General features: G+C 43.6%; 1 protein-coding gene across 1 annotated transcript in view; it reads left to right on the top strand.

The window, feature by feature from the left end:
- LOC309335092 (E3 ubiquitin-protein ligase RNF213-like) overlaps positions 1–20,459 on the top strand; it is a 90,004-nt gene that overhangs the window by 31,348 nt on the left and 38,197 nt on the right. The window contains exons 19-26 of the mRNA XM_081850036.1: positions 610–750; positions 2,277–2,438; positions 2,743–3,877; positions 5,048–5,241; positions 5,632–5,784; positions 14,563–18,159; positions 18,981–19,117; positions 19,737–19,832. Coding sequence (XP_081706162.1) covers positions 610–750; positions 2,277–2,438; positions 2,743–3,877; positions 5,048–5,241; positions 5,632–5,784; positions 14,563–18,159; positions 18,981–19,117; positions 19,737–19,832 — 5,615 coding nt within the window. The remainder of the gene's footprint in view (positions 1–609; positions 751–2,276; positions 2,439–2,742; positions 3,878–5,047; positions 5,242–5,631; positions 5,785–14,562; positions 18,160–18,980; positions 19,118–19,736; positions 19,833–20,459) is intronic.

Genomic DNA, 20,459 nt, shown 5'->3' with positions numbered 1-20,459 from the left:
CACCTAGAGTTTTGAAGTGTGTTGCCAGCAATATGCTGATGATATGCAGCTCTGTTATCTCATTTACCTTTGCAAGAGTAGCAGCAGATGTGCTAGACTGAAGTCATGCCTTGGTAATGGACTGAATGAGAGCCAATAAACTGACACTTAATCCTGATAAGGTGCTGTTAGTTAGTGATTGCCTAGAATGGAAGTATGGGGTTTGTCCGCCTCTATATGAGGTTACACTCCCTTTGAAGGAACAGGTGTGTAACTTTACAGTACTTCTGGATCCCTTATTATCATGAGGCTGAAGTGCCCTTTGTGGTGCAATGTACCTCCCACCAGCTTTGGATGGGGGCCCAACAATGCCCCATTCAGACAGGGTTAGCCTGTCTTCTGATATTTATTTTATGCTAACATTCACTTAGATTACTGCAATGCATTATATGTTTTGTAAGTAGCACTGAGCCATTTCTGTGGGAAAAAAGCAACTAGAAATATAATTAATAATAAATATTTTTCTCCAGTTTTGTCATATTGCCTAGTTTCACTCTCTGTGTTGAACTGGAATAACAGTGTGGGGGCAGTGAGACAAATCTAGTGTATTTATTCTCCTTACATACACAGTGTGATTCTGCAAGATACCTGAAGTGGTTGAAAGACATAAAAGAGACTCATGGCTCTGTGGAGCAGTCATCTTTATCACTGGCAACAACAATCAATAGCAACGGAATCTACCAAATTAGGGCACCAGAGGAAGGCCAGAAGGTGAGACATTGCTTGAAAGGGTACGTTGCATGCTGTTTCAGTTTTTGTAGCCCTTCTGCTCATATTTTTCTAGCTATCTCCTTAATATCAAACAAACAACCAGCTGTAAATTGAAAGAGCTAGCAAAGGATAGTATTCATATAAAAAAGTGAGTGCCAGTATTCCAAACAATATTAATACTGACACGTTCCTTTCTGTTTGAGCAGGAAGGGGGAACAGGACTAATCAAGTAGCAGTGCTGGTTTTATGTACAGTGGTACCTCGCAAGACGAATGCCTCGCAAGACGAAAAACTCGTAAGACGAAAGAGTTTTCCGTTTTTTGAGTCGCTTCGCAAGACGAAGTTCCCTATGGGCTTGCTTTGCAAGACGAAAACGTCTTGCGAGTTTGTTTCCTTTTTCTTAAAGCCGCTAAGTACCGTTAATAGCCGTGCTTCGCAAGACGATAAATCCACAAGACAAAGAAACTTGCAGAACGAATTAATTTCGTCTTGTGAGGCACCACTGTACATCCAATAACTTTATTTATTTATTTTACCCAACCCACTTGACTGGGTTGCCCCTGCCACCTTGGGTGGCTTCCAACAAAAATACAAATAAAGGTGGGAGGACACCAAACATTAAAAGCTTCTTGAAACAGGACTGCCCTCAGATTCTACAAAAAATTATATACAGTTGTACCTTGGGTTACAGATGCTTCAGGTTACAGACGCTTCAGGTTACAGACTCCACTAATGCAGAAGTAGTACCTCGGGTTAAGAACTTTGCTTCAGGGTGAGAACAGAAATCACGCGGCCCCATTAGCTAAAGTAGTACCTCAGTTTAAGAACAGTTTCAGGTTAAGAACAGACCTCCAGAACGAATTAAGTTCTTAACCCGAGGTCCCACTGTAGCTGTTTAACTCTTTGATATCTGTCGGGTGTTCAGTATAGTGCAATGGGAACCGTTCTGTCAGCTCAAGCAATTCAGCTTGCCAGATGAAACCTCCTCCTCTCTCTTCTCCCCCCCCTTCTTCCAGCATGCTGTTCTGGGAGTTATCTCATCCGCTCTAGCCAATTGGGGGACCATGAGGTGTTTAAACTCCTGCCGGCCCCAGATTTTCAATTCTAGTTGTGGATATTTTTGGATAATTTTGGTGTGGATTGAAGAGAGACCGACAGAGAGGGCATTTAAAGGGTGTTTAGAGGGTGCTCCCCACTTTATGTGATTTCACTTATGTGCACAGTGGCCAAGAACAGATCGGCCATGTAATTAGGGGGGTGCCAGCAATAAGCTAACCACTGCAGCCTCCTACCAGTATTTACATGTAACAGCAAATAATGACTGCTTTCTAATGCTGCCAGTTGCTTTATCATTGTTTCCAAGGAACTTGGAGCTTCCCACTGTAATAGTTTCTGGGTGTAGCTGATGCTTCTGTTTACTGATACCATTCAGTTGCCCTAGTTAGGTATAGCCAGAGGGGCTTTCCTTGTATAAGGAAGTAAATCAAAGATCAAATTTATTTGGAGTCATTATCATGTGTTGGAAGGTTTCTCTGGACACCGTCCTGTTCCTGACCATCTCAGAAACCCACGGTGGCCAAGAAGAGATACGGCAATACTCCCTGGAAGAGCTCCAAGAACTGATGAATAAGCTGATGCTGATGTCAGGAAAGATAGAACAAAGTACAGAAGTGGATAAGTTTTCTGAGGTCAGTTTTCCATCACAATTTCCTATGTGTATCTTGATAGGGGTGTGGTGGGAAGGACAGAATGATAGTATTTTGCTTCTAGCCACACCACATTTCTAGACTTCATATTGAGAAATTAATAGGAAATAATGTGTTCAAGAGTTCCCAAAATGTAATTTGAAGCTATCGTAGTGCTTTGTTTTCTGATTGATAGTGGTATAGTTTTATTATCATGATATCCTTTTCACTGACAATCTTGGTAGCATCTTCTTACTCAAAACACTTGCATCATATTCCCCATTGTGTTTGCTTAATCTGCACCCAGGTATTTTCTAGTGTCCAGAGGCTTGCACTGTCTTTCATCGACCTTTATTCTGCTGGAAGCATGCTTTTCCGCTCTTGGGTCGCTCGTGTATATTGCTCACCCAACCATGAATTCTGCCTTAGCATGGACTTCAATTTAAATTCTGGTTGTGCCCTTATTGGAAATGGAGATGTCACAGAAGTTCTGCCAACTGTTTGCCAAAAGATGGAGAGTTTCCTGGAAAAGTGGAACCAGTTTATGTTGGAGAAGCAATCCCAGTACTATTATTTGAATTACTATATGGCAGAACAGTTTGTATATTTGTGCAAGGAGCTTGGCTCAGAGTGCCCCAGCGAGGCTGCCTTAACGATGCTGTCATTTATAAAGCACAACTGCAGCAAGCAAGATGTCCAGGAGGTCTCCAACCAAGTAGTATCTAAAAAGCCAAAGAGGAATTTTGCTGATCTGCTTGGGCCGGTGGCAAGAGGGAGAGAGTTGACTGTACAACTGGAATATATGTGGGAGTCCTACATGAGAAGTATGGGCTCATTCCTTCCAGACTGCCTGGACATTGAAACCCTTGGCATTTACTTGGCCACCCTGGCAGATCTGGAGAAGAGGAGTGTTATGCGAAAATTGCCACAAGGTCTTCATGCTGGCAGGCCTAACCTCATTCTCTGTCCTCGCTCTGAGGTGTTGGCTTCGGCACTGGCCATCTACATGAACAGTCCAGGGGAGATGCTACCCTCTTACGATGAAGTCCTGCTCTGCACACCACAAACCAGCTATGAACAAGTGGCGCTGTTTTTGAGGCGGTGCCTCACTTCAGGCTATAAGGGGGAAAAGATTTACACCTTGCTGTTTGCAGATGAGTTGAGCTATGATGTTGGCTACAGGTCTGAGAAACTTTTCCAGAGTCTTCACTTTAATCACCATGATGATTATCGGCTAGTGATTCTCTGCAACTGTGAGAGAGAGCACTGCTATGTCCCTTCTGTCTTCAGCCAGTTCAAAGTTCACATGATCCCTCAGCAGCCCCTGAAGGACATTCAGGGCTACCTTGGGAATCATTACAAAGCAACACAAAGTTCATCAGCTTCTGTCTTCAAGGACCAGATGTGTGTTGGGATTGTAGCTTCTGAAAGAGCTGGAGCAGGTCAGTGAACTAAGTACATATACTTTTCTATCTACGTTTCAAAATGCGTAGACTATAACTTGAGGGTTGAGAGTATAAAAACATTGTGTCTGTGATCTGTAGATCTAATTTCTAGCCTGTTAGATGATACCCACTCTGGGATATAACATGTTGGTCTTTCATTTCAAAAGCTTTCATTTCATTCCATAGAGTATATATACTCCGGAGTAAAAAACAATGAGAGGGTCTAGTTTGTGGGTGACACCAAACTATTAATGATGGCTTTGAAGAGTTCCCCCCCACCACCACTAAATTGAATGAATGGACAACAAAATAGCAAATGAGTAATTTCCACTGGGGCAAAAAGTCTACTGCCACAGTGCATTCTAATGTAGTTTGAATGGGTGGTGGATACCCAGAAAATAAAGACATCTTGGGGTCTTGTTTAGATTTCTGAATAAAAATGTCAATTCAATATGCAGCAGCAGTTTTTTTTAAAACAGGAGATTAAGAAAGGGATTAACAGTATGTGTTGTATACATGCACAATATGTATGCATTGTTCCTTTTAGTACATCTAGACTCCCAGATCTACTTTCCCCTGGTTTCAAATTGATTTGTAATGATATCTGTATAGGTCATTATCAGATGTTCCCATAGCTGAGGTTCAACAGACAACACAAAGCATTTGTTTCTCCATTCTTTGGGAGAATCAATAACTAAGGGTGGGGGGGGGGCAGGATAGAGGCTTGGAAAACCATGCATGGTACAGAGAAAGTGGATTGATGTTAGATATATTTTTCTGCCTCTTTCATGCTAGAGTTTGGGGGTATGCAATGAAACTGGTTAGCAGTGAATTCAAGACAAGAAAAAGGATGTGCTTTTCACATGAGGTTTGCTGTTTCTGAATACCAGTTGTTGAATTATCAGGGCAGACACTGGGTTAGGGTTGCTGTCTTCAGGCCTTATTGTGGTTTTTCTGTAAGTATCTTGACTGCCACTTTGGACTAGGTACACCCTTGATTTGACCCAACGGTGCTTTTCTTATGTTTTTATCTAAATTAGATTTCTTTTTGCTTGTTGTGGATGGAAAAGTCCAAACACTGGATGTCCTCAGTTTCCAGTCAGTTTACTGGGTTCTTATCTCTCTGTTAAAAGAATTGATAAAATGTGTTGTTGTTACTAATAACAGGAAAATCTCTGTATATAAAGAGGCTGCAAGAGAAAATGGAAGCAAAGTTGCAAGGCCATGGAGTAATCTTAAAAACAATTAGGCTGATCGATCCTGATGTGAATGAAGGCAAAGTGCTGAGAACTCTCCTCCCATTCCTAGAAAATCAGTACCAGAAACAGCCCATGATATTTCATTTTGATATCACCTCTTCAGTGAGTATATTGCTATTTTGGCAGAAGTTGTTATCAAATGTTGTGGAACATTTTTATAACTAGCTTTTTAAAAAAGGTCTCAGGAAGGAGCATATTAAGTGGAGAGATAAGAGAAAAGGAGGCCATGCAGGATTTTGAACAGGAGTGACTACAGCTTTCATCATCCTTGAATATTGGCCATGTTGCTTGAAGCTGATGGGAACTGAAGTTCAGCATCATCTGTAGGACCATAGGCTAAGAAAGGGAAGCTTGTGCAGGATCTGGGAGTGGAAAGGAAGACATCTCTTAATGCAATTGGGATCATATCAGTAGGCTAATCAGTTTAAATAAATATTGATTAAATGATCTCTACTCGCTAATTTGTCTACTTGAGTTTCTGTATTCTCCTAGGTCCAGACTGGAATTCCAGAATTTCTGTTCAAGCTGTTAGTTTTACAGCACCTGATAAATATAGATGGGAAACTCTGGCTGCGGAAACAGTGTCATTTGTATGTTGTAGAAATTCTTGAACCATCACCACAATTAAAGAAAAACACGAGATCAGTAAGTACATGTAGATATGTAACGACTATATAAATATTTACCCACCTGTAATCATATAGTTACATTGAATTGTGTTTTGAGATAGTATTTTTCAAGATAGATAATACAGTACAACCACTGTACTGTTTCATATACACCACAATCGTGCAGCATGTCAAGATTATTGTAGTGTTTATTACTTAGGGAAATTCTGAAGTTTAATTTTTCTTTGTAGTTTTCTGTGATCAAAAAGGAGGTTGTCAGATGCCTAGAAATAATGGTCTTAGCAGCTTTTTACTAGTATATTGCTTGCATTTGACATTATTTCTAGACAGTGGATTATTAGTATTTGTATATTAATCAGCAATTATATTTAAATAAAACTATTTGTTCCCAAATTTTCAATATAGAGGCTCTTTGGAAATATTGAAAGAAGTCTAATTTACAATTTAATAAGCAAAACCTACCACTCATTGTTAGCAGGAAAAGTAATCTTTAATTAATATTGAATGAATGAATGAATAAATTTATTAATACGGTCACAGACCAGCGTCAACACACACAATATCACACATCATAAAAAATATCAGAAATACAAAGGACAGTATGAATATAACAAGGATTTAAATATAAAAATTAAAATTAATTATTAGTGTGCCCCCTGTAATTAACATTTAGGGGTTTAGTCACTATGGGATACCACTTGCTTCCTGCGATTGATTGCAGACGCACAGAATTTAGCTACATTTAATGTAGTCTTGGGATTCATGTCCTCTAGCAGTAGTTTTAAACTATGGTGTTCCGATTCTTTCCTGGACTAATAAAAGTCAAACGTATATCCTCATAAAGACGACAGCGTAATAGTACATGTGAAGCAGTTTCAACTTCCAACAAGCCACAAGGGCAGACCCGTGCTGTGTATGGTTTACCCTCAAATCTGCCCTGAAGTAAGGCAGAAGGGAGAATGTTGAATCTGGCGAGGGTAAAAGACCGTCTGTATTTGGGTACCTGAAGACCTGACAGATAGTTAGCTGGAGAGAAACCTCTCCCATGGTCCCTTATTGCTGGATGTTTAATCATTTCGCTCATGTGGCCTTGTAATTCTACGTCCCAGATATGCTGGCGAATTGTAGTCCTAGCTTTCTCGAAGCCTATCAGGGTCTGTTGTGGGATCCCCAAGCCTTTAAGCTTTTCCAGCAGTGTAGCTTTCCATTTGAATCGGTAGGTATCTAATAAGGTTAAAGGTGCCAGCCCAACCGGGAAGAAAATAAGCTTTAGCCAATAATGGATCTTCAATATCCATATCCGAGTACTGATAGGAATTTGCCCAACCTCCAAATGGACCGCTATGTTGGATACGCAAGAGGGGATCCCCAGCAGGCAGCGGAAAAACTTAGTTTGGAATGCCTCTAAGAGAGTAAGGTTTTTAAAGCTGCAGATCTGGGATCCATATAACAATTGTGATAGTATTTTGGCAGCAAAGACCTGGGAGGCTGCCCTTTCCCATAGAAGAATCTTATTAACGCTTTGGTAGATCTTTCTGCATTTGCAATAGTATTATTAATCTGAAAGTGCCAGGAGCCCCTTTCCTGGAAGGTTGCACCCAGGTATTTAAAGCTTGCTACCTGTTCTATTGAGCGATTGTCTATTCTCCATTTGTGCCTCCTCCTTTTTTTAGAGAACACCATAACTTTGGATTTGTTGTAGTTAATTGTTAGTTGTTCGATGCTGCAGTATTTGGTAAGAGATCTCAAAAGTTTTCTTAATCCAACACAAGAAAAAGAAATTAAGACTGTGTCATCCGCATATAAAAGGACCGGGAGGGGCGTACCAGCCAATTTGGGGGGATGGGCATTTTCTTTCTCCATGTTTCCTACTAGCGAGTTGATATAGAAGTTAAATAGAGTAGGTGCAAGGACACACCCTTGCCTGACCCCCTGGTAGATTTGGATTTCCTTGGATAGGTGGCCCTGTCGGTCACACCTTACCCGGATCCGTGTATTTTCATATAGACTGTGGATGAGATACAGTAGGCGTTTGTTTATATTTGCGGCGCTTAGCTTTCCCCAAAGCCTGTCCCTCGGTATTAAATCAAAAGCAGATTTGAAATCTATAAAGGCCACGTATAGAGAACCTCCTTTTCTTGATGTATATTTCTCCACAAGATGTTGGAGAACAAGGCCCTGGTCTAAAGTTGACCGATTTGCCCTAAAACCAGCCTGTGCTTCTGAAAGAATGTGGTCTTGTTCCAACCAGTCCACTAATTTGTCGCATAGGTGGGCAGCGTACAATTTGCTAATGATACTTAGTAGGCTGATTGGCCTGTAATTAGCCAGATCTGATCGGCTCCCTTTCTTGAATAAAGGGATGATGATTGCTAGTCCCCAGTCCTCAGGGAAAGTGGCCGATTGATCTATGCTGGTAAATAGGGCAGCTAGCACAGGGGCCCACCATTCAACATTAGCCTTAAGGAGTTCCGGTGTAATGTTGTCTACGCCGGGTGCTTTTCCAGGTTTAAGGGATTGGATGAGCCTATAGATCTCTTCTGTTGCTACTGGGGGCCATTCAGCGCCAATATCACTAGGAGCTGAGGGCATGGCCTGCAGATGTTGATTTGATGTATATAAGGATAGAAAGTAAGCCTCCCAAATCCCAACTGGTATAGTATAATCAATTTCAATCGGGGAGTCTTGCCAACTTTTCGCGACTATTTTCCAAAAAGTGGCTGAGTCTTTCCTTCGAGAGGCCTCTAATAAACGTTGCCACTCCCCCCTTTGGGCCTGAAGCTTTTTCTTTTTAATCAGATCTTTATATTTATGTTCGGCTTCGAACCATTCCGCAGGAAGCAAGGGTAGTTTCGCTGATTTGTAATTCCTGTACTTATCCAGCAAAGAATGCTTCGTAGCAATACATTCCTGATCAAACCAGGGTTTGGATTTGTTGGGGAATAAAGGTTGGCGCGATGTCTTTTTTTGGATCAGATGGGGTTGCAAAAGTGAGATCAGATCCTGGAACAAGATTATTCTAGATTCAGAACATGGTGAGTTTAAGAGATTATCTCTTCTCATGAGGAATATGTCCGAGTATAGCCTTTCAGATGTTTCGGCATTCAGCTTTTCGGACCATCTAATACGTGAGTATCTCAACTCCATGTTGGAGGACCTGGGGGCTTCAAGTTTATCGTTACAAAATAAATCTTTTCTTGCATCCAGGAGGAGGCAGAGCGGTAAGTGATCACTATCAACCCTCTCCTCCACTTTGCACTCAAGGGCTCTATTTAAGAGATTAAATGATACCATAACATAATCGATAGTGGAAGCTCCTGCATTTGATATAAAAGTAAATTCCCCACAAGTCTCCCCATTCTTGCGCCCATTTAGTATGACCAGGTCCAGCTTGTTAGAAAGACGCAATAGGCACAGACCTGCATAATTACATCCCTTGTCTTTTGAGAGTCTGGTGGGTATAAGATGGTTTTCTTCCATGATGGGTAGCGAGTCGTGGAAGTGTGCATATAGTGCTTCGTCAGACTGGCCAATTATGGGATTAAGATCACCAGCCACTAGCACTGAAGCTGCAGGGGTTTGAGTCATCAAACCATCAATGTATGTTTCCAGCCCATGCCAGGTGTTTTTAATCAGCTGCTTGCCTCTTTGGGGGGGGGGGGAGATATACATTAATCAATAGCAGGGTGAAGAATCTGCTTTTCACTAGTACGGCCATAGCCAGATGTTTCAGTGTCTCTAACTTTACTATGGACACCCTCAACCTTGTAGATATTAAAATGCCTAGGCCACCCTTGACTCTCCCCCCCTTTAGTGCTTGGAGATCCTGTGAGGGACATTGAGGAAAAGCCATTAACTTCTAGGTCCCCTGTGAGCCATGTCTCCTGTAAAAATACTATGTCGTAGCCTTGGATAAATTTAGCAAAGGATGGATCAGCTGCCTTTTTTTTGCCATCCTGCGATATTCCATGATAAAAAGCTAAAGTTGGCTTTACCAAGATCCACTCCTTGTCAATTATCTTCCAAGGTACTGTTGGAGTTTACCATTCCACGTGGCAGCCGACTATCATCCTTACATGGAGAGCTGCCCAGGTATTCTATGGTGTCAGATGGTAAATATAGAGTGCTCACATTGGTAGACACTGGGCCTTTGCTATACAAGGCCTCCTCCTGAGGGTACTCTACCTGGTTGTAGCCTAATTCCGCTTCATCTAAATATCTCATTTTGGACCAGAGCCTGGTGAGGTTTCCTTAGGCATGTTTTTCCTTATAGGGAGCGATGCATTGTTCTCCATTGTGAGTTGTACTTTCTTAATTGCAGGTAGATTAATCTCTGCCTTTATCTGAAGGTTACGTGGTCGGCAAGCCACTGAATCGGGTTCTTGTAAGATGATCGTTTTGGGAGGGCTCTTGCTCTTTCTTTGGACATCCACCTTACTTTCCTTATATAAGTCTCTCCCGGCCAGCTTATTTCTTAGCGTTTCTAATCTTTCTAGGATTTCAGCTTGTATTAAAGGTGGGAATGTCCAGAATTGACTAATTAAGGTATTTTCTTCAAAGGAGAAGTTGTGTGTGGAGGTGTCCAGTTCGTGAGGCGACTGGTGGTTATTCTGATATTCAGGTTTATTGTTTTCCACCACCTTTGAATAGATGTCTTTCTTATTTAATTTGATGAGTTGCGAGGGGGGGGGGCGGTCACTTCGAATAGGCGAGTCACTGTCAGGCCCACCCTTTGCAGTTTCTCCTTATTAATTAATATTTGTTTTGTGGTCGAGTCATCTTTAAATGTCAGCATCACTCGATTATACTTATTGTCATTTGGGAGAAAATCTACACTGATAACATTACCTTGTAGTAGAAGGCCTCTGAGTACTAAGTCAATTTTTTTAAATATATACGTTCTTTGTTGGTCCAGTGAATGTAATTCTGTACGGTTGTACATAGGGCAAATAACCAATCTGCTTCTGTTGGGGATCAGCGTTTGATTGTTCTGAGTTATCTTATTGCGAATGGGGGTGATAGTCTCCACGGTAGCAGAGGAGGTTTGCCGGTCTTTATCTAGTTGTTCATTCCGATCTTTCTTTGATTGAGGGTTAGGGGTTTGTGATGCGCTTGTCACTTTAGGTTGCTGGATAATGCTCAGTTTTGGGGTCACGGGTTTAGTATTCTTTGTATTTGATTCCTTTATTGTGGGATTCTCCAAGAGCTTGAATAGCTTGGAAAAATTCAATTTCTTAATTCGTGTATGACTCTTAGTCTGCCTTTTATGTTTTTAGACTTCTTCTTGTGAAGTGGGTGTATTCTTTGGTGGCGATGCTTCTTTTTAGGTGAGGGGTGTGTGACTCGACTGTTGGTAGACATGGGAGTGGCTCTCTTTGGGACCTTCTCTGAGCTGCTGGGCTCTGTTGGAATTTCAGCCGCTGGAGTGGGGTGTGTGTGAGATTGCTCCCTTCCTGATGAACTCAGTCAGGCTTACTAGCAGACCCACACATTCTGTAAGAAAGTTCTTAATTGGTCCTAATTCTTTACTTATGTGCATTTGGCATTCTTTCATCATTTCATTGAAAAGCCCAATCAGGATACAGATATTGCTATCTGTGTCCCAGCAGACTCCTTTTAGCTGACTTGGATTTTCCTCTGTTCTCGACGCACTTGAGGGTTCCATCCTAGCCTTTTTGCTGGGGCTGGCTGCATTGACTGATCCATCTAGTGTGACTTCCAGACGTTTCAAAATTCGTTCTTGCTCATGTTCTACGAGAGTGTCGGTGGCACTAGATTGGGAGACTATCTGAGCCATCTCCATTGTCCCTCTCTCTCCTCACCAATATCAGGTTCCTTCCCATACCATGTTCGGTCAATAGACCAATCGTGGAGAAGTGGGGACTCGGAGCATATGGGCATTTTTGTTTTAGGCTTAAAATAATGCCAAATTTTCGTCTGCGAGGTTACTGGTGGTGATTCAACCCTCTGCGTTGGGGAGATCCCCAAAACTTTACATTTCTGTCTGGTGAGCACCATCTCCGTAGAGTATATGGAGCTATGTGGGAAATGTGGATATGAAAATAGCACCGCTTAGTCCCAGTTAGACAAGCTGGAATTAGCACTCCTCTCGTTAAATAACGCTCTCCCCCAGAAGCTCCACGTCTAGTTAATTAATTAGAAGTGGCTGTGGTCCACTGCGTGCCAGACTTTCCAACAGTTCACGATCTAGCGGTCAGAGATAGAGGGGTATAGATGAAATAAATTTTTACAGCGGCATTACTTACAACGACCGTGGCAGATGAAACATTGAGGGGAGGAAGGCGATGAAATCCTATCTGGCTTGAACCGCCATCTTACTTGCCGAAGAGACTGTGTAGTGATACTTCCCGACGGCGTTGAAAGCCCTCCAGTGATGTTAACATTAATTTACTGCCCCCGCTGTGCCCCGCCAGCTGCGTGGAATTCCGAAGTGTAAGTAAAGCTCAGTACTCTCTCTTCCTCCCTTCCTCTCTCTTCCTCTCTCCTCTATTATAGTTGCACTTGGAAAGTTGTTTCGTTGTGGTAGGCAAACCTCCAACAGCCAAATGCCAATAAGATAAGGAGGTAATAAATCACTCAGGCTGGAGTCGAAGTCAGTGTTAGCTAAAGCTTAACAGGCAATAAAACTACTAGCTCTAAAACTACTATCTCTAAAAAGCTCTAAAAAGGAATAAAACTACTAGCTCTAAAAAGCTCTAAAAAGCACGGCAAGGGCATTTGAAACAAACAATATTAAGCTGTAGCTATCTGCAACATCAGAGAGCAGCATCTATATACAGTGGTGCCTCGCAAGACGAAATTAATTCGTTCCGCAAGTCTCTTCGTCTTGCGAGTTTTTCGTCTTGCGATGCACGGTTTTCCATAGGAATGCATTGAAAATCAATTAATGCGTTCCTATGGAAACCGCCTTCCCCCGACCTCTTCTGGCGGCATTTTAAAATCGCCCGGGACAGCGGAGGACTTCTCCGCTGTCCGGGCGATTTAAAAGCCCCTGGGAAGGCAAGCAGGGGGGACGAAGCCTGGGCGCTCCTTGCGGAGAGTTGCCAGCGCGCCCAGGCTTCGCGGCCCGCCGCCCGGCTTCGGGACATCGTTCCGATGCCAGGCGGCGGTGGGAGGCTTTCTCGCCCCGCTGCCCGGCATCGGGGCATCGTTCCGATGCCGGGCGGCGGGGGGAGACTTTCCCGCCCCGCCGCCCAGCTTCGGGACATCGTTCCGATGCCAGGCGGCGGGGGGAGGCTTTCTCGCCCCGCCGCCCGGCATCGGGACGATGCCCCGAAGCCGGGCTGCGGGGGGAGGCTTTCCCGCCCCGAAGCCGGGCGGCGGGGGGAGGCGTTCCCGCCCCGCCGCTCGGCTTCGGGATATCGTTCCGATGCCGGGCGGCGGGGGGAGACTTTCCCGCCCCGCCGCTCGGCTTCGGGACATCGTTCCGATGCCGGGCGGCGGGGGGAGACTTTCCCGCCCCGCCGCTCGGCTTCGGGACATCGTTCCGATGCCGGGCGGCGGGGGGAGACTTTCCCGCCCCGCCGCTCGGCTTCGGGACATCGTTCCGATGCCGGGCGGCGGGGGAGGCGTTCCCGCCTCGCCGCCCGGCATCGGGGCATCGTTCCGATGCCGGGCGGCGGGGGGAGACTTTCCCGCCCCGCCGCCCGGCTTCGGGACATCGTTCCGATGCCGGGCGGCGGGGGGAGACTTTCCCGCCCCGCCGCCCGGCTTCGGGACATCGTTCCGATGCCGGGCGGCGGGGGGAGACTTTCCCGCCCCGCCGCCCGGCTTCGGGACATCGTTCCGATGCCGGGCGGCGGGGGGAGACTTTCCCGCCCCGCCGCCCGGCTTCGGGACATCGTTCCGATGCCGGGCGGCGGGGGGAGACTTTTCCGCCCCGCCGCTCGGCTTCGGGACATCGTTCCGATGCCGGGCGGCGGGGGGAGGCGTTCCCGCCTCGCCGCCCGGCATCGGGGCATCCTTCCGAAGCCCGGCGGCGGGAGGAGGTGTCCCCGCCCCGCCGCCAGGCTTCGGAGGAGGTCCGAGGACAGTGGGGAAGACGAGCTGCGCTTCCCCGCTGTCCCGGAGATTTCCCTATGGGCTGTCGTCTTGCGAAGCAAGCCCATAGGGAAATTCGTCTTGCGAAGCGCCTCCAAAACGGAAAACCCTTTCGTCTAGCGGGTTTTCCGTCTTGCGAGGCGTTCGTCTTGCGGGGCACAACTGTATCTATATATACAAGTTGAGAGCAATGTTCAGCCTAAGGTTCCAGCATGCTCAATCTTCTCCCAACACTATGCTTTATCGTAGGCTCTGGGGACAAATGCACAGCTCACTCTACATTTAGCCCTAAAACCTGTTATACATTGGGATTTAAGAACCCACCCTGTCATACTCCATTATCAACCATGATCCTGAACCATTTAACTAAATATAACTTAAAATTGAAATGAAATTGAATTTAATTATGTTGGTTTGTTCACCTTCACAGCTTTAAACCAGCTTCTCCTTTTTGCAGAGAGCTCCAGAATTGGGTGAAGGGCTGGAACTTGATCTCCATTTCTACCTGTCAGACTTGTGGGGCCGATTTAGCCAATATACATGCAATTTTAATTAGTCCTTCCCATGCAAATGTTAGAACAGATAGCTAGCAGGAAGTAAAGAGTTTTGAGGATAGAAATATGGTGAGGAGTAACAATATTTTATAAGGGAAAAATAAATGTCCAGTCATAACATTCAAGAGTCTTTCATTTTATGATACCTTCCTATTCACTGCTTTCCCCTCTTCTTTTAGACTTTTCCAGGATTGAAGTACAACTTCATGGATGTGTTCCCCAAAGTAACCTGCAGATCTCCCAAGGAAGTCCTAGAAATGGACATGCAGAGGAATCTGTCCTATGATTGCTCAGACCCAGGTATAGATCAGGAAGTGTTCTGTAGCGAAGCCTTTCAGAGACCCTACCAGTACTTGAGAAGATCTAGCAGAGGAGATTGCCTTGACACATTCCAGTATGAAAAAGGCTCTGTTGAAGGGACACCAGCAGAGTGCCTGCAGATGCTCCTGATTCATTGTGGAGTGATAGATCCTTCCTGGTCAGAACTGAGAAACTTTGCTTGGTTTTTGAACCTTCAACTGAGAAATTGTGAAACATCAGTGTTCTGTAATGCTGCTTTTGTCAACGACGCTTTACACGGCTTCAAAAATTTCGTGGTCACATTTATGATTTTAATGGCAAAGGATTTTGCTACACCATCTCTAAACATTTCTGATGAAAGCCCTGGGAATCAGTCTTTTGACATGGAAGGAGTCACAGAAGAAGATCTTGCTCCATTTCATATTCGGAAGAAGTGGGAGTCAGAACCCCACCCATATATATTTTTCAATGCAGATTCTGTATCTATGACATTCATTGGCTTTCATCTCAAACCCAGTGCTAATGGTGGTATTGATGCCATCAATCCTTTGAATGGGAGCGTCATCAAGAGAAATGTAATGACAGCTCAGCTATACCAGGGATTGTGCCTTCAGAAAGTTCCATTCAACATTAATTTTGATGCACTGCCCAGACATGACAAAATTGAGAAACTTTGCATGGTTTTAGGAATACAGTGGCCAATTGATCCTGATGATACGTATGAGCTCACAACAGACAATATGCTAAAGATCCTTGCCATTGAAATGCGATTCAGGTGTGGTATACCTATTGTCCTCATGGGAGAAACTGGCTGTGGAAAAACCAGGCTAATAAAATTCCTGTGTGAACTACGTAGGAGCGGTGCCAATGCCGATAACATGAAGCTTGTCAAAGTCCATGGAGGCACCACAGCAGATGTGATCTATGCCAAAGTCAGGGAAGCAGAAAACATTGCTATTAACAATAAACAACAATACCAGTTTGACACCATCCTGTTTTTTGATGAAGCCAACACCACTGAAGCTGTCAGCAGCATCAAGGAAGTCTTGTGTGATCACACCGTTGAAGGACAGCCTTTGGTCCACAACTCAGGTTTGCAAATCATAGCTGCATGCAATCCTTATCGCAAGCATACAGAGGAAATGATTCAGCGCTTGGAATCGGCTGGCTTAGGCTACCGTGTCAAAGCAGAGGAGACCAAGGAAAAGCTTGGCTCCATTCCTCTTAGGCAGCTGGTATACCGTGTCCATGCGCTCCCTCCTAGCATGATCCCTCTAGTGTGGGATTTTGGACAGTTGAACAACATTACTGAAAAACTCTATATGCAGCAGATTGTGCAAAGACTTACTAGGTCAATACCAATGTCTGACGTTGAGCTCCAGTTAATAACAGATGTGCTTTTTGAGTCTCAGACATATATGAGGCAAAGGAATGATGAATGCAGCTTTATCAGCCTCAGAGATGTGGAACGCTGCGTGGAAGTCTTCAAGTGGTTCCACAGCCACAGTGAACTACTAATGAAACATCTGGAGAAGCAAGTTGCAGAGAGGAAGGCAGCTAAAGGTTTTGTCCAGCGAGACCCAGTCCTTTGGTCCTTGGTTCTTTCAGTGGGTGTTTGCTACCATGCTTCCCTGGAAAGGAAAAAGGAGTATCGTAAAGTCATCAGCACCATCCTTCCAGAGCCATATGATGATGAAAAGGGAATCCTTGAAGAAATTGGCTTAGTTCAGGATCTCTTCTTGAGTGACCTACCTCTGAGGGAAACGATTGCCAAGAACTTAGCACTGAAGGAAAATGTTTTTATGATGGTTATCTGCATTGAACTTAAAATCCCCTTGTTTCTCATCGGCAAGCCTGGCAGTTCCAAATCTCTTGCCAAAACGATTGTGGCTGATGCCATGCAAGGCCAAGCTGCATATACTGAGCTTTATAAAGAACTGAAGCAAATCCATTTGGTGTCCTTTCAGTGCAGCCCACACTCTACCCCTGAGGGAATCATCAACACTTTCAAGCATTGTGCTCGCTTCCAAGAAGGAAAGAACCTAAAGGGGTATGTCTCTGTGGTGGTGTTAGATGAAATTGGCTTGGCTGAAGACTCCCCCAAAATGCCTCTGAAGACCCTTCACCCGCTCTTGGAAGATGGCTGTGTTGATGATAATCCACTCCCTCATAAAAAAGTTGGCTTCATTGGGATCTCTAACTGGGCGCTGGATCCAGCTAAGATGAATCGAGGCATCTTTGTATCCCGTGGAGAACCAAACAAGAAGGAACTCATAGAAAGCGCAAAGGGTATCTGCTCTTCAGAACGTGCCGTCCTGCACAAAGTTGACTGTTTCTTTCCCATCTTTGCAAGTGCTTATGAGGAAATTTGCAAGACCCAAGGCAAGGAGTTCTTTGGGTTGCGTGATTATTACAGTCTCATAAAAATGGTGTTTGCTTTAACCAAAAAACTGAAAAGAGAGCCAGCTCCCCGTGAACTAGCAGAGATAGTTCTCCGTAATTTCAGTGGCAAAGAAGGTGTTGAGGCCTTGAACATTTTTATGTCTAGGTTCTCAGAAAAAGGAGATGTCATCCGTGAGGACATTGGTACAATTGATCTAGTTCAGCAGAATATTTACAGTGACTATGAGGATGGTGAATGCCGTTACCTGCTGGTGTTGACGGAAAATTATGCAGCCCTCCAGATCCTGCAGCAGGCTTTTTTCAAAGGTACACAGCAGCCAGAAATTATTTTTGGTTCCAGTTTTCCCAAAGACCAGGAATACACCCAGATCTGCAGAAACATCAACCGAGTGAAGATCTGTATGGAGACAGGGCAGATGGTCATTCTTCTCAACCTGCAGAATCTGTATGAAAGCCTCTACGATGCCCTCAACCAGTATTACGTTCAACTTGCTGGTCAAAAGTATGTTGACTTGGGCTTGGGGACCCATCGAGTGAAATGCAGAGTGCACCCTAAGTTCCGTTTGATTGTCATTGAGGAGAAAGAGGTGGTCTACAAACATTTCCCCATCCCGTTGATCAACAGGCTTGAAAAGCACTACCTAGACATCAATACTGTGTTGGGCAAGAGGCAAAGAGACACTGTGGAAGAATTGAAGAAATGGGTGGACAGCTTCACAACAGTTGAAACAGAAAAATACTTTTTGGGCCAGCAGAAATATACCCCTTCTGATGTCTTTGTTGGCTACCATCCTGACACCTGTGCCTCAGTTGTCTTGCAGGTGACGGAGAAGCTGAAAATGGATGCTTCCCCTCAGGAACTGATGCGAAAAGTACAAGAAGAAGCCAAGTTGGTCCTGTTAAACTGTGCAACGCCTGATTCTGTAGTCCGCCTTGGTGATTCACGGCTGGGTTCCTTTCTGGCAGATGACTTGGCCAGGGTATACTTTCAGCAGCAACATCACACTTCGCTTGCAGAGTTCCTTCGTGCTTGCCTTGGGACAAAGTCTAGGGGTCACACAACCTTTACTGAGGTGAGTTGTTCAATAATATTTCTTTGTATTTTTTTTTAAAGCACATTAAGAATCTGTACTCCTTGAGGATGCCATGAGGCTGCATTTTGAGAAATGCATGAGAATTTTGGCATATGGAAATATTTCCCACATCAAATCTCTTCATCAATGCCATGTTTTCCTTTATACTAAATGCAGAACCTGCTAAGTCTAAATGTGTGTGTTTGAATGGAACACGTTTTCCCCATCTATCCTTTTTATTTCCTTTCATTAATTGCATGGCTCTCATGACAGGCACTTACCTTTTTGTACTTTGCAAAGTACACACAGTGCTATATTATTATTATTATTAGCAGTAGTAGTAGTAACAACAACAACAACAACAATAATAAAGTACCTAGATCAGGAACTAAATATTTGCACAGCAAACCACATTCCGTCCTCTTTAGTTACTTAGTTGCTCATTTTTCCATTCTTGAATGAATTTATGAAAATTCATCAGCATTTTAATGTAATTTCTCCTAATGAAGACATTTTTGCATGGAGTTTTGACAAAAATATACAGAGTTTTGCAAGCATTTTCCATAATATAATTGATTTTTGTGTATTATTTTCACTAATATATGTACTTAAATGCACACTTAACCCTGAAATATGCATTTGTGTACACATTTCTTTGCTTGAGAACTGCATTGCAAAATTCAGACAAATGTGACTTTCACACAAGTGTTTCAGTTCATATACTGTCTTGGAAATTGCAAATCATGTAAGTCCACCTTTAAATGTGTTCTGAACCATATTCTTCCCCAACCCCTGAAACTCAGTTTCTTCTTTCCTGTTAGATTTCTACTTTCTCCAGGCTCCTGACAGCAGCAGATACAGAGACTTTGAAGGCAGAAATACAAGGCGAGTTGGGCAGCCTCAAAGTTCTGTTCTTGCAACAGTTTGACACAGAATACTCATTTTTGAAAGAGATTCGGTAAGTGTCCAATGCCCTTATAGACATAGCATGGTGTTCAGCTGACTTTTATTCAGAGTATACCTGAATCTAATGGACTTAACTTAGTCCTGTTTATTAATTTCAGTTGGTATACCCTGAGAAAAACTTAGTTGAATTCTACATGATGAGTTGCATCCAATCCTAATCCTACTCAAAATAGACACATTCAAGTTAACAGACATGACTAATTTATATTCATTAACTTCAGTGGTTTCATTAACTTCAGAGTAGAACTTGGTAGGCTACAACCTTAAATTGCCTGCAGTGCCAGGGGACATCTGCAGCCAGTAGCCTTTCCATTGGCTTACACAAAGGGCCACACTAAGAATATTCTCTTCCATAAACACTAGCAATTGAGGCAAGTATGCCCAGTCAATTAGGAACAAACAATATGAATGATTTTGTCACGCAGATGTTTATTCAGTTTTATTGTTAACCTGTCTTCATTACATTGGACTATGATTACAAGATGACTTCTTTTATGTGTATTTAATGGCACTGGATTTTACTTGAATTATTTTTTCTGCTTTCTTGCTAAATAAAAAGTTTTTAAACAACATCCAACCAGTTTTGTGCAATCTTTGAGTTTTTCTTCCAGCAATTTTCTAGATGCTACACCTGGAAGTAAAATCCTGATTATTCAGACACACTTTGAAAATGGATCTCTCAGTGCCCAGCTCGTTGCTTCAGCCAGGTATGTTGCATGTTAAGTGGCATGCATGATGCATTTTTCAGTGTTTTAATTAGAGCAATATTGAGCACAGGGCTAATAGTCATAGATGACATATAGTGTAAATAAAGGGTTGGGTCCCCCCCCCCCCAAGGTCTAGCATAAGCTCTAAGAAATATAGGGGAGTGAAGATTGGGCAGACGTGACTAACCATGGGCCATATGTAGTTGTCAACCCAATGTGTGGCAGCTATGAAAAAGGCCAATTCCATGCTAGGGATCATTAGGAAAGGAACTGAAAGTAAAACTGCCAATATTATAATGTCATTATACAAATCTAAGGTGCAACTATATTTGGAATACTGTGCACAGTTCTGGCCCTGTTGATCGAAAAGCAATACAGTGGAACCTCGATTTTTTAACGTAATCTGTTCCGGAAGTCTGTTCGACTTCCGAAACTTTCGAAAACTGAGGATCAAAGGGCAGCTGGCAAATCTAATTGGGAAAAAAATGAGAAACACTCCTTGGAAGCCATTCCGAGGCATGTTACCTATAGGCATTTGCTGGGCTACAGCAAGAAAAGGATGTTGTACTAGATAGCCATAGTCCTGATCCAGTAGGCTCTTCTTGTGTTCTTATGGTGTATGTAATA

Source organism: Podarcis erhardii, assembly GCF_964252035.2.
Source record: "Podarcis erhardii genome assembly, chromosome: 2".
Lineage (NCBI taxonomy): Eukaryota > Metazoa > Chordata > Lepidosauria > Squamata > Lacertidae > Podarcis > Podarcis erhardii.
Note: the sequence above shows the minus strand (reverse complement) of the source record. Positions and strands in the feature narration are given on the sequence as shown.